A 12,712-nucleotide genomic window follows, 5' to 3' on the forward strand; every position below is an offset into this window, starting at 1 on the left:
ATATGCTCGACTGCCGGACGCAGAACGTGTGATTTCAAATGTTAATGTTCGTCGATCTCCCGCCGCCCGGAGAAAGAATTCCGTCCAGATGCAAGTGATCTGTCGTGTGATGTTAAAATCAGGGAATCGCAAACGAACAACTTGGAAAACATCAATTTTATGGTATGCTATGCCAATAAACCAACTTGAATTGGGCCCTGTTTGCAGTAAACTTCGGATGCTATGCCATGACGATGATTTTACCCGTATAGTCACGTGGTATGTATCTCGCTTCTTTTATATCAGAGCAAACACCCTTCTCCTCCAGCAAAACTTTCTCCTGACGAAATTTCCCACAACCTCCACACTCTCGAAATCCCATCAACTCAGCTCTTCAAGATGCGTTCCCGCAACAAGAACACCACGACCTACAATGACGGTACCAGAGAAGCCAAGCCCTCTCTCCTCCAGCGGCTCCTCCGCCTCTTTCAATTCCTCTCCGCGTTCACCTCTCTGATCCTATTCTCCGTGCGTCTCGCAAAGATCATCCGACTCACCAAGCGCGCCACACACTCCAACGGAGCCGTCGAAGGCATTCTCGCTGCCGCGGTCCTCTACACCCTTGTCGCCATGGCCCTCACCTTCGTCATCAAAGGCACCGGCTCTAACATGCTTCGCATGCTCTTCATCGTCTTGGATGTTCTGTTCGTTGGAGGCTTCATCGCTGTTGCTGTCCTGACGAGCCCGGGCCGCCATGGATCGAGCGGACCTTGCACTCCATTATACTGGACATTCTCGGAAGGCCATGCTTGGAGACACCCAAGTAAGGTCAATTGCGAGTTGCCTTGGGGAACATTCTTCCTGGCGATCTTGAGCACGTAAGTTCACCCGTACCGGGTATTGGCGCGAGAGATTAGAGGCTGATCAGTATAACAGACTCTTGCATGCAGCTACTGCTGTCTACCACATTGTCAAGGACCGTCGTCGCGCAAGAAAGAACACCGGGGTGGTTGGCAAGGAAGTCCCTCGCAATAATGGTGTCCATGCTACTGGTGTTCATGATACTGGCGCCACTCGTACCATCGGCGATCCTTACGGCAATAGCTACGATCATAGACACGTCTAAGTCCTTAATCGATGCTGGATGGCAGTTGGGGGACCATTTCATTGCTGTCAAGCGGGTTGGGGGCGAGGGTACAACGAGAATATGATCATGGTGGGGGTTTCATAATCTTGCGAGGCGTTGGGGATGTTTCTGCGATAAGCTCACCAGCAGATGGTCTAATTTGACGACTTAATGGATTCCTGCTGATACTCTTAGTTAATCGGATTATAAACATGTGATAATATACTCATCTGTGACCAAGATCGATGATGATCCCAAGTGAGCTGCACCTACCAGTTCAGTCCTCACTTCTTCTCCGGCACAGCCTCCTCCACATCAACCACGATATCAGTACATTTCTCGCCACTACTACGGTAATCTCCACCCTCGGAATAAGTCGTCTTCTCCACAGCTATGAAGGCTTTAAGCAAGCCATATGCTCCAGTAAGGAACATTGTCCGATGCTCAAACCGCGGCGAGAAGAGCACAATAGCTGGGCAGTTTAAGAAGCCCCATGCCGTGTTTCTGAAATTTATCATCTTCTTCGTGTGCGTATCTGTGTAGCCGATCATGATCAGGATTCTGTCCAGGTAGAAAGAAATGACTGTTTCTTGACCATTAAGTGAACAGTCCTATAGTCGTTCGCCGTCCCATCCCAGGCGTTCTGACCATATCCCACCAGGACTGCTTCGCAACTTTAGCTTTGATCTGAATAGTTGACTCGATCTGCACATCTCGGCTTTGACGCATACGGACTCCAGATCTCCTTGCGCATTGTATATCTCGAGGACGTCGAATGCTCCTTCTCTCCTGTCCGTACTGATATAGTAGCGAGGCCTCTCGGAGAGGAAACTAAGGCATTTCAGTCAGTGGTCGAATATGGGGACTTGAAATCCAACACTTAGAAGACCAGGGTGATTTTACTAAAGATGGTATGCATTGCGGCAGAGATGAGTTCTACCAGGACCAGCTACTGTGAATCTTGCCGGTCTCGACAACAATGCAGGAGGCGATGAGAGAGCCGAAAAATCAGGATGCGTTGAACATCGAAATCATATTAGCACGCTCTTTAGTGTGCGATAACTCTTCGAGAATCACCGAGCGTGGTACAATGCAGGAGACGATTCCTAAGCCAAGAATCTTCCGTACAACGATAAGACAAAATAAATTGCAACTTGGAATATAATTAGTAGTGTATTGACCCTCGGGGAAGGCATGCTAACCATGATGCAAGAATCCTTGGATGACTGCACCGATACATTGGACCACGGAACCGATAAGAATCGACCAATGCCTACCGAATATGTGGGCTACCCACGGTACAGTCGGTTAAGTATTGGAAGAATAGCGCCCGGATTGTATGAAGAGCTGCTGATCATCCCAAGGATTCGTCCGGCGATTCTACATACATCCTTCCCCTTCGCATCAATGGAATGTTCTCCAATGTCTCTTTCCACGCATCAGTGATAGCAGCCGTAGTCGGATGGAAAGGAATTACACAAATATTGGTTCCAGGCCGGGATGAATTAGAAGCTGTTGATCATCTGAGAGTGGATTTCGCTAGTAGTTTCGAGCCCCATGCATGTAGGGTATAGAAGCAAATAGTGATATCGGAGATTCCTCTTCTTCCACCACTTGACCCTATCTTCCTCGATAATCTGAGTCAGGAGGGAAGTCGCCTCGCAGTAGAGATCAAGGGGGACCATTGTCGCGGCTTAAATGAGAAGGAGAAGTTGAGAACACGGAGATAATCAAAGTAATAAACCACACTTATCTGCAGACGCGGGGTAAAGATCCAGACACAAGTCATCCCACAACTCACGGGTACTTGTATCGCAGTTGATGAATCGAATCGCTGCCGGTTGCGGCCACTTTTTGGAAGAATCGGTGACACGATCTTAGAAACGCACCTACGCAAAGATTCAGCAACCGGGGTAGACGACGTTGAGGCTCCTGCTAAAGTAAGCGAGACTGGTGGTGCTGGAATCTGCGAGACGCCCGCTTCTGGTACGTAATTCTCAGAACATCCATTGGTTCAGCAAATAAATGCATTCCTACATAGGTGAGAATACAAAACAATGCCTTCTGAAAACGCTTTTTGGAAGAGAAAACCCCCCTCATTCAATTTTCTTTGATGAGAGCCTCCGTCCAATAACCCCTCCGAAGTATCCGGTTCGTATCAAAAACCCGAGTTTGACAAATCAGGAGTATATTTAATTTCTCATTTTCGATCACGGGAACTTAGAGCCGGTGGCGAAGATGAAATTTCAGGCTATTCCTGCTTTTGAATTTGCCTGAAGCTTACATTTGAGTTATTTAGAATCTAGGTAGAGCGAGCGACTGATATGGAGTTTGACGAAGTATATAATAAACATCCAAACATTGCTTGCTTGTTCATGCCCTGGCTTCCACTGCCCTCGCTAGTGTGGCAAGTAGAAAATTCTCCACAGCCACTTTATCAGCACCGCAAAAGATAAAAATTTAAACGACATGAATATTGACAGTGTGGCCAGCCACAAATTGCAAAAGCAAAAGATTGAGCCACCCATGATATGCCTCCACGCTGGATTGAACAACGGACCTCAGCATGTCAGTACAAGTGCTGCGCTCTACCACTGAGCTATAGAGGCTGGGCTCCTAATTGGATGCTTGCGGGGTACGGTGATGTTTATAACTTGGATTAATTTTTTTTCCAGAGCGGTAACTTTCCAACAACCCATCTCGTGACCATGCGAGTACAGTTGGTGATTGCTACCAATCCGCAGTATTGGGCAAAATTCTAGGACTATTCCGGCATTCTTTGTTCGCCATATGATAACATTGGGGTATCTGGAATGTTTTTGAAGATATTGGGTATTATTACTCAGCGTACTGAATTGAAAATTTCTACGCACGGTTTTGTTGGCTTATCTCGCCGCCTTTCAGATTAGCTAACCTTGATCCTGTTCTCTCGGTGGGTCTCCCAAGTCCTAGCAGCTACGGGACCTAGAGACTCGCCCCGATTTTTATTTTTCCAACATATATCCTCACAAACTCATCGTGACATCCAATCAGCTGATCTCAGCCCTCGTAGCTCAATGGTAGAGCGCGTCACTAGTAATGACGAGGTTGCCGGGTATGTCATTATAGCAAGTCGAAAGAAGGTCGTCACTAATTGCGAGTTATAGTTCGATTCCGTCCGAGGGCAGACATTTCTTTTTGCGTACATTTTACAAGACGTGTATAAGAGTTGGAAGCCTCTGTTGTAATATCAAAGTGCCAAGCAGATGTTATTTTTGTTTTTTGAGACGCGAATTACGTGGTTGTGGAGAAGTAGGCGAGAGCGGGGCTTGCACGTCTTTTCTTCGAAGAACGGAGTAAATTTTTGGAAAAGACCTCCTTGTAAGAAATTATTGAAACACACGGGAAGGGTTTGCTATGGAGGGTATACAGATAAAATAACTGCGCCTTCTTGTCAATGTCGATAGTCAAGCAGGCGCTAATTGCTTCCCTCGCTTCATAAGCGAGTCGAACTCGAGGAACAGCTCAGATCTGCAGAGGGCTATCTGGACAGAGAATTAACAATATGTACGTTCAACTGCGGTTTGAAGCCCGGATTTTGGCTCTTATAATCTGTCATAGCCAGACTCAGGCATCCATACACTGAAGCCAAGCCAGGCGTCTAGTCCGGCACGATCATGGGGAATCTTCTACCCTTCTGCCACAAGTTCCTATTCCCTGATCTTCGCATGAGACAATCTTAACGGTATATGCCGCGCAATAATGCCTGATGATCAGTTGTGGGAGTTTTTGATTTCCCAAGCTCAAGCCCACCTTCACTAGTGGCAGGGTGGTAGTCGTCTTCGCAAATGCTGGCCACCTAAAGCTTAAAGCACTGGCAGCTGCTCGAACCTGTAGCAACAGTTTGCAGGAGCCGTCGCAAGAGAACTTGATGTCAAATAGGACGAAATAGGTGAAGACTCAAGTGAGAAAGGTGTATCTCAGCGCGAAAACTATTTGAGATGTAACCTTTGAGGCCGTTTAGTAGGTGGTGGCGAAGTATATCCCATATACAGACGTAGCCTGGTCAATTCTGGCGATAGCAAACAAACTGGAGGTAATATAAGATGCATAGGAGACATACGCCCACGATAAGAGTGCCATGAAACATTGCCGAAAAACGGAATAGCAGGCATTGATTTGTCCGTTAAACACCGAAGAAAGGCAGCATGAAGTTCTCAGCGATTTGATTGAGGCGAAATGATAAAAAGGCTGCAATAGGGGTAGCACGTGCCTTGTTTTTGGAGCTTGCATAAGAATTCCATGCCGGAATCGTTCTCGAAGTTCAGATTTGATTGTTCGGGATTGCCACCTTTTGCTGCATCATCTCGGGCTGCATTGAGATTCGTCCTCGAGCTTGAATACCGGTATCGTCTTTGATCGGCGGGGTTGTTGACAAGGGTACCCGGCATTAAATCAATTTGACTCGGGCAGTCAGTCAGCCCGCCAAGTCGTGGGACAAAGGCAACTCTTCAGCTCAAGCTCTACATCGAGCTCTCAATACATTCCTTGTTCAAAGCCCTCGTTGTCCTGGGATATTGTGTGCGATGAGGCCCTGAATATCTTTAAAAGAAAAGGCCACAATTGCTCCACGACTCGCATCGACTTCTCTTACAGGAGTTTGAAACCCTTATCGGGAACATGGCCGGGCTGAACGAAGACACCACGACTCGCCTTCCTGACCAGGGGCCAGCAAGGAGGAAGTCCGAAGATTCCATATCCTCAGCGTCGACGACAAGCCTGGTGTTCGAGCGAATCGGTGAACGAGTTGACGCATCTGATGAGAAGGGGTCAAACGGGAACGGGAAGACGATGGTGACCCCGAAGTTTCGCGCGCGGAGCGAATCGAGAGGATACGCCGACGACGAGCATGCGACGACATCGCACGATGACGAAGAGAAGGACGACTACGATCTTGAGACTGGTCCATTCCTAAGCCACAATTCAACTGAGCAGACAGTGGACAAGAAATTCCGGCGATTGCTATGGATAGTTGGAGGGGTATTCATAGGCGTCTGGCTGCTGGCCCTCGTTCTATTTCTCTCACGGCAGTCGTATCGACATGTTTCTTCGAACCCCCATAATCCCTCGGCGATTCCGTCCGCAGGTAATGGAAAGAAGGTCACACTAGATCATGTTATGAGCGGAAAATGGGGGCCTAAAACGGCGGGCATAAGTTGGATCGAAGGCGCAAACGGCGAGGATGGATTGATGCTCGAGCATAATGCTGTCGGAAAAGACTATCTGGTGGTCAGTGATGTAAGAGGCAGCGAAGCGGACGGAGGGCCGCAAGGAACAAAGACGTTGATGAAGACCGCGAACTTTGATGTTGGGGGTAAAACACATACCACTGGCAATGTGTTTCCTAGCAAGGATCTGAAGAAGCTTCTCCTTGCGACAGGCATTCAGTCGAATTGGAGACACTCGTTTTACGCCCAATACTGGATTTTCGATGTCGAGACCCAGACCGCCGAAGCTTTAGATGCTGCGGAGCCGGATAGCAGAATTCAACTGGCCAGTTGGAGTCCTCAGAGCGATGCTGTGGTCTTCACTAGAGAAAACAACCTCTATATCAGAAAGTTATCTTCGAAGACGGTCACGCAAATAACAAAAGATGGCGGACCGAATTTCTTCTACGGAGTTCCCGACTGGGTGTACGAGGAGGAAGTATTTGCTGGGAACAGCGCCACATGGTGGGCTGAGGATGGAAAATATGTTGCTTTCTTGCGAACGAACGAGTCCGAAGTTCCCGAATATCCCATCCAATATTTTTTGTCCCGGCCAAGTGGGGTACAACCACAACCTGGCGAGGAAAACTATCCGGAGGTTCGCGAAATCAAGTATCCAAAGTCTGGTGCCCCCAACCCGTCTGTGGCGCTACAATTTTACGATGTCGAGAAAGGAGAGGTTTTCGGAATCGAGGTTGCTGGGTCATTTGCAGCAGACGATCTCCTCATCACCGAAGTGATCTGGGCCGGTTCGAAGGCTTTGATCCGGGAAACAAACAGAGAGAGTGACGTACTCCGAGTTGTTCTCGTTGATGTCGCTGAGAGATCCGGGAAAACTGTACGAAATGAAGATATTCAATCGGAGGACGGGGGATGGTTTGAGGTGTCTCAAAAGACCAGATACATTCCTGCAGACCCAAGCAATGGCCGCCCAGAAGCCGGGTATATCGATACTGTCATTCACAACAATTATGATCATCTTGGATACTTCAGTCCGTTGGATAACCCGGTTCCGACCCTGTTGACTTCTGGCAACTGGGAGGTGGTTGAAGCTCCATCAGCGGTGGACCTGAAGAAGAATCTGGTGTATTTTGTTGCAACCAAGGAGTCATCCATTCAACGTCATGTGTACAGTGTCTTCTTGAATGGGAGTAATCTCCAACCTCTCACTGATACGAGCAAAGAGGGCTATTATACTGCATCTTTTTCCAGTGGTGCAGGGTACGCTCTCATAACCTACAACGGTCCAGACATTCCATGGCAGAAAGTCATCAGCACGCCTAGCAACTCTGATCACTACGAGAAAAGTATCTCAACAAACTCTGAACTTGCTGAAATGGCCAAGAAGTACGAGCTCCCACACCTAATATATTCGACTGTGAACATCGATGGCTTCGACTTGAATGTCGTGGAGAGAAGACCGCCTCACTTCAACGAAAATAAAAAGTATCCTGTTCTTTTCCATCTATATGGCGGTCCTGGATCACAAACGGTCACGAAGCGTTTTGGCGTCGACTTTCAATCTTATATTGCCGCGAATCTCGGCTACATCGTTGTCACTGTGGATGGCCGTGGCACTGGGTTTATCGGACGACAGGCTCGCGTAATTATTCGTGGCAACCTCGGATACTGGGAAGCTCGCGACCAGATCGAGACTGCCAAGATTTGGGCAGCGAAGAAGTATGTTGATGCCTCAAGGATTGCGATCTGGGGATGGTCGTATGGTGGATTTATGACTTTGAAGACTCTGGAACAAGATGCGGGCCAGACATTCTCGTATGGCATGGCTGTTGCTCCTGTGACCGACTGGGAATTCTACGACTCCATTTACACGGAACGGTATATGCACACACCTCAGCACAACCCGGAAGGATATAAGAACGCAACGATCAGCAACATGACCGCCCTACAGCAAAATGTCAGGTTCTTGGTCATGCATGGAGTTGCAGACGACAATGTTCATATGCAAAATACTCTCACGCTTTTGGATAAGCTGGACGTTGCTAGGGTGGAGAATTATGATGTTCATGTCTTCCCGGACAGTGACCACGGAATATATTTTCACAATGCTAACAGGATCGTTTATGACAGTAAGTTGTGACCTTGCTATCTCTCCGGATCAATCTAACAGACTGTAGAACTAAACAACTGGCTGATCAACGCATTCAACGGCGAGTGGCTCCGGACGAGTGATCCTGTTCCTTTGCAAATTGATGCTGCTGCAGAAAAGCGAAGATGAGTTCACAGGCACAGTCACATTTTGGAAGGGCGTTTGGCGAGCATCGGCATTCTGGCTTTCCCATGTAAAAGATGTATCTATTTGTTATCCATCTAAGTCAAAAGACTATTTCCACCTGTGCGCATGTATGCAAAAAATACAAAAAATGGCAATCCGCTAAAATCACAGGAGAAAATATGCTCGCTCGAAGAAGACGAAACACAAAGCACTATTTCGGCCCATCATTCATTTCTTCCGCATTTTCAGTGTTCTCACTTCCTCTATTTTACGGCACTGTGTTCCGTGTTCTTCTTCAGCTCTTGCACTCCGAAGCGCACGTGACTATCTCGAGGCACGTGCCGTCGAAGGTCATCATCGGGAGTTGCTCCACGTTCGGTAATTCGTACACATACTTCACCTCTATCATCTCACTACCCTCATGTAATGTGCCGCGACGCGAGTTCACATCCAGCTGCGCTTCGAGCTTTCCAGTGTCTGCTCGCGTGGTTGTTGCGGCGGTGGCGAAGGCGGTCTCAAACATCATCGAGATTCTCGAGAGTTCAGAGGCGTCCTTCATCTCGGAGAGGTTGTGGGTATGAGTGGGTGTCATTGTGAGGAAGAGCTCCTTGCTTACGGTGTGGATCATGGGGCGGTGACTGGCCCATGATCGCTCGGTGTTCTCCCAAGCTGCTGTGGCTTCCCTGGTCCGCTCCGAGTAGTCTTGTGCCCTCGGAGTGCTGGGGAGGAAAAGCTCTTTGCTTGCTGAATGCTTAATGACAAGCTGGCGCTGCTGATCTTTCAGCATGTTTTCCCAGGCCTCTGTGGCCTCTCTCCTTCGCTCAGCCTCTGGTACAGCGAGTGCTGCGACTGCTGTGGGCAGGAACAGCTCCTTGCTCTTGGAGTGGACCAGCTGCTGCTCACTCTTTAGCAAGTTAGCCCAGAGCTCGGCCGCCTTTCTCCTGCTCTCGTCATCAACTGCAGTCTCTGCTTTCTTCCATGTCCGATCGGCCTGTCTTCTTTTCTCGACGTCTGATGGCGTGATGGTGGGCAAGAACAGTTCCTTGCTCTCTGTGTGGACCAGCAGTTTGTGTTGAGTCCATTCCGGCTGCCTCTTCGACCACGCCTGCGTGGCTTCCTCCTTGCGATCAGCTTGTCGTCGGATATGTTCTGCGGCCCTGAATGAGAGAGGCATTCGTCTGATTTCCGAGGGTATATTGGTATTCTGTGGTGTTCTCGCGTCTTGCGCGCCCTCTCTCACGCGTTCTATGCGTTGCTGGTTCTTGAGCTTGTGGAGTCTGTCGTCGACCCATGGTTGTTGAGCTATGGTCTCAGGCTCTTCGACTCGAGGTGGTGTCGGAGCAGCAGGGCGTGCAGAGTCTCCGAGTGAGTCTGTAACCGTCGTCCTAGTTGGCAGATCGGGATGTCGATTTCCGGACCTGCCACTCCATCCCTCATCTCTCGTTGTGATTCCTCGGCTCAGGATATCCCGTGTTAAATCCCTGGTTGCATCCCTGATTGCCTGTCTGGCTGCATCATCAGCTGTTGCCTTCCTCTCTGGGACATAAAGTCTCTGATTCGGCAGGTCCAGTCTGGCATATCCTGCAGCAAAACCCTCTCCTGGGACTCGGTTGAGCTGGCGATCTCTCAGCGTATTCCTTTTCTGCTTTCTAGGCTCCCATCTTTCTTCGTTCTGGTCATCCTGGTTGTCCCAGCCGAAGATACGCGGAGCCGGTCCAGTGTATGTCTTCTGGTATGTGGGTGCCCGTCGGGACCCAAGATCGTGTGTCAGGTAGCCTGACCTGCAGTCGAAACACTGACCGACCAGTGTCGTTGGCCTGCAGTCCTGTGGAAAGCAGGGAGTGACTCTCGGGAACCTGTTGACGTTTGTGAGGTGACAGGTCTGAGTCTCAGTTTCGACGTGGGTGCATGCAGAGAAGTGGGTGGTGGTGAATCGGCACATGGTGATGTGCGAATATTCGGAGTTGTTGTCGTTGATGGTGTTTGAACTGGTCCTGTGAGTGGATTCGGTCAACGCGTAGGACGAGAAACAAGAACGAGAACAAGTTTGTTGTGAGGCCGGCTATTATGGGTATGTATACTGCGTCTTTCAAACTGTTCTCTAGTGGGGATTCTGGTAAGCCACAATCCCTTTGAGCTGTAAGCGATCAACAAAGAGCATATTGTCAATTGACAATCGACTCTATGATTACATTGTTCTCATCAAAAGAGCCCTGCCAAAGACGCTGTTCTGTTGCTGTTCTGCTCGCTTGCCCAGCCTGCCTATACCTTTGTCGATGCCTTGACCGTCAATAACATTGCCATTGTGGCAGTCCTCGGTAAAGTTCTCTTTGTTCTCCACCCTCACAAAGACGACTGCCTGTATATCAGCACCTATGACCAGCACGCCCAAAAAAAAAAGCCTCCTCTATACACAATTCTTTTCACATCAATCACTAAACCCTGCTTACTTTCCCTTGCTTTGCGCCATTTCTTCCCCTTGACGCCGGCGTCACTGTCCCAATACGTACGTATACTCGCTTACCAGGTAATAAACAAACCCGCAACAATATATACGACGCTAATTTTCAACATGTCAACCCCAACATCACCATGCACCGTCTGCACCGCCTTCCTCGCTCCCGAAACCGATTCCCTCCGCAGCTTCCGCCCGCGCCCCTATTTCCCCACCACCACCACCCACGCCCTGGCCTTCCGCGACGCGAAATTCAAAGTGTACAACCACCGCGGCCCCGAGTCCCCGCTCGCCCCAAGCATCAACAGCCACTACCAGGACCACTCCGAGATCGCAGCCATGCCAGGCGACGACACGCACTTCGCTCTGCGTGCTCCCGCCGCCGTCCCCGCGTACGAGTACGAAGCCGCGATCAGGACCTTCCTGGGAGAGTTCCAGGGGTGTCTCATGGCCATTGCCGTGCTGCTGCTGGTCTTTCTCGGTCTGGGCTACCTGAGGTGGCTGTTGGAGTATCTGGTCGGGATGGCTTTGGTGGGGCTTGGAAACGTTGTCTTGTTTCTGTTTCTTCAGGACTGGTTAGAGGGTGAGGCGGACTCTGTATTTTAGTTAGTCTCTCTCTCTCTCTCTCTCTATCTCTTTCTTTCGAAAGTTTTTCACTAGCGAAATAAAGATTTCCTTGTTGTTGATTTATCGGTCTTGATGATTATGTATTATGTAACGGTCATGATAGGGACCGGATTTTTTCTTTGCAAGAGTGACACTTCTTCTTCTCGAGATGCTCTTCTAACGATAGTAAAGTGTAATAATAATTAAATCTTCATCCTGAGAGCCGCTCGTGTAAACAACGGCCTCCTTTCTCTCTCTCTCTCTCGCTTAATTCGGTAAGTACATACTGCATGCCCCTGGCTGACCTCCTTCCGGCCTCGAGTTTCATCGACACCGACACGCGTTACGCTATAACGACGGCGTAACTGCCTTACTCAATAGATTCTTCCTTCGACTAAGACTTCTATTTTCTGCGATCCATCCTATCCGTAAGGGAAGGGCTCAGCCGATAGCAGCTTCGCTACGCTACATATACACTTGCAATGCCTTTGTTGGGGGGGGATGGGGGTGCTGTATAAGGACTGCCCTACCGCGGGATCAGAAACCCGGACGGGACTACTTATCAGAGGGCTTTTCCCCCTTCGTGGTTTTTCCTTCTCTGTATTTGTGAAGGGGGGCAGAACCTCGTATTTACTTGGCACGTCGCCGTCTACTAAGGGAGGTAGGTCCCCAGCCCAAGGCGGGCGCCAGGACGTTACCGAGTGCTACTGCGGAGGAATACTACTACTACTACTACTACCCTCTCGCCTGATCCAAATTCACATGTAAACAGCGAACGCGAAAAAATGGATCGAAACGAGAGAGTCCTCCTCGCCGTCGAGCCATGTGATCGGTACGGTGAGAGTCTACCTCGGGACCTACTTTCTTTCTCGCAGGGAAACAGGCATGGTGAACCTGAATAGAATATACAGTAGTAGTAGAGTCGCGTATCTAATCTTCTTCTGGCTACCTACCTACGGCGGGATATCTCGTGTGTATCTCTCCTTGTAGAGCAGGGACGTTCGTTCATTCATTCGTCTATCCTCACTTAGTATTAGTATTAGTATTACTATTACTATCACTAT

At 49.1% G+C, this 12,712-nt stretch overlaps 5 protein-coding genes across 5 annotated transcripts; 4 read left to right on the top strand and 1 right to left on the bottom strand.

Annotated features, from left to right (window-relative positions):
* Positions 1–378: 378 nt before the first annotated feature.
* On the top strand, positions 379–1,105 carry L3040_004610 (uncharacterized protein; the record flags this gene model as incomplete). Its single annotated transcript, XM_007287931.1, has 2 exons — positions 379–857; positions 916–1,105. The coding sequence occupies 2 exons, from the start codon at positions 379–381 to the stop codon at positions 1,103–1,105; spliced, it is 669 nt and encodes a 222-aa protein (XP_007287993.1).
* Positions 1,106–4,161: 3,056 nt separating this feature from the next.
* On the top strand, positions 4,162–4,816 carry L3040_004611 (uncharacterized protein; the record flags this gene model as incomplete). Its single annotated transcript, XM_066156259.1, has 3 exons — positions 4,162–4,199; positions 4,252–4,312; positions 4,706–4,816. 3 exons carry the CDS (start codon positions 4,162–4,164, stop codon positions 4,814–4,816), a joined length of 210 nt encoding a protein of 69 aa, XP_066011683.1.
* Positions 4,817–5,764: 948 nt separating this feature from the next.
* L3040_004612 (uncharacterized protein) lies at positions 5,765–8,590 on the top strand (the record flags this gene model as incomplete). Its single annotated transcript, XM_007287933.1, has 2 exons — positions 5,765–8,441; positions 8,490–8,590. 2 exons carry the CDS (start codon positions 5,765–5,767, stop codon positions 8,588–8,590), a joined length of 2,778 nt encoding a protein of 925 aa, XP_007287995.1.
* A 292-nt stretch (positions 8,591–8,882) lies between these two features.
* Positions 8,883–10,529, bottom strand: L3040_004613 (uncharacterized protein; the record flags this gene model as incomplete). The annotated part of the gene is made up of 1 exon (XM_007287934.1): positions 8,883–10,529. One exon carries the CDS (start codon positions 10,527–10,529, stop codon positions 8,883–8,885), a length of 1,647 nt encoding a protein of 548 aa, XP_007287996.1.
* Positions 10,530–11,159: 630 nt separating this feature from the next.
* On the top strand, positions 11,160–11,648 carry L3040_004614 (uncharacterized protein; the record flags this gene model as incomplete). Its single annotated transcript, XM_007287935.1, has 1 exon — positions 11,160–11,648. One exon carries the CDS (start codon positions 11,160–11,162, stop codon positions 11,646–11,648), a length of 489 nt encoding a protein of 162 aa, XP_007287997.1.
* Between the last annotated feature and the right edge of the window lie 1,064 nt (positions 11,649–12,712).

This window comes from Drepanopeziza brunnea, assembly GCF_022702325.1.
Source record: "Drepanopeziza brunnea f. sp. 'multigermtubi' strain 214-2 chromosome Unknown ctg7, whole genome shotgun sequence".
NCBI lineage: Eukaryota > Fungi > Ascomycota > Leotiomycetes > Helotiales > Drepanopezizaceae > Drepanopeziza > Drepanopeziza brunnea.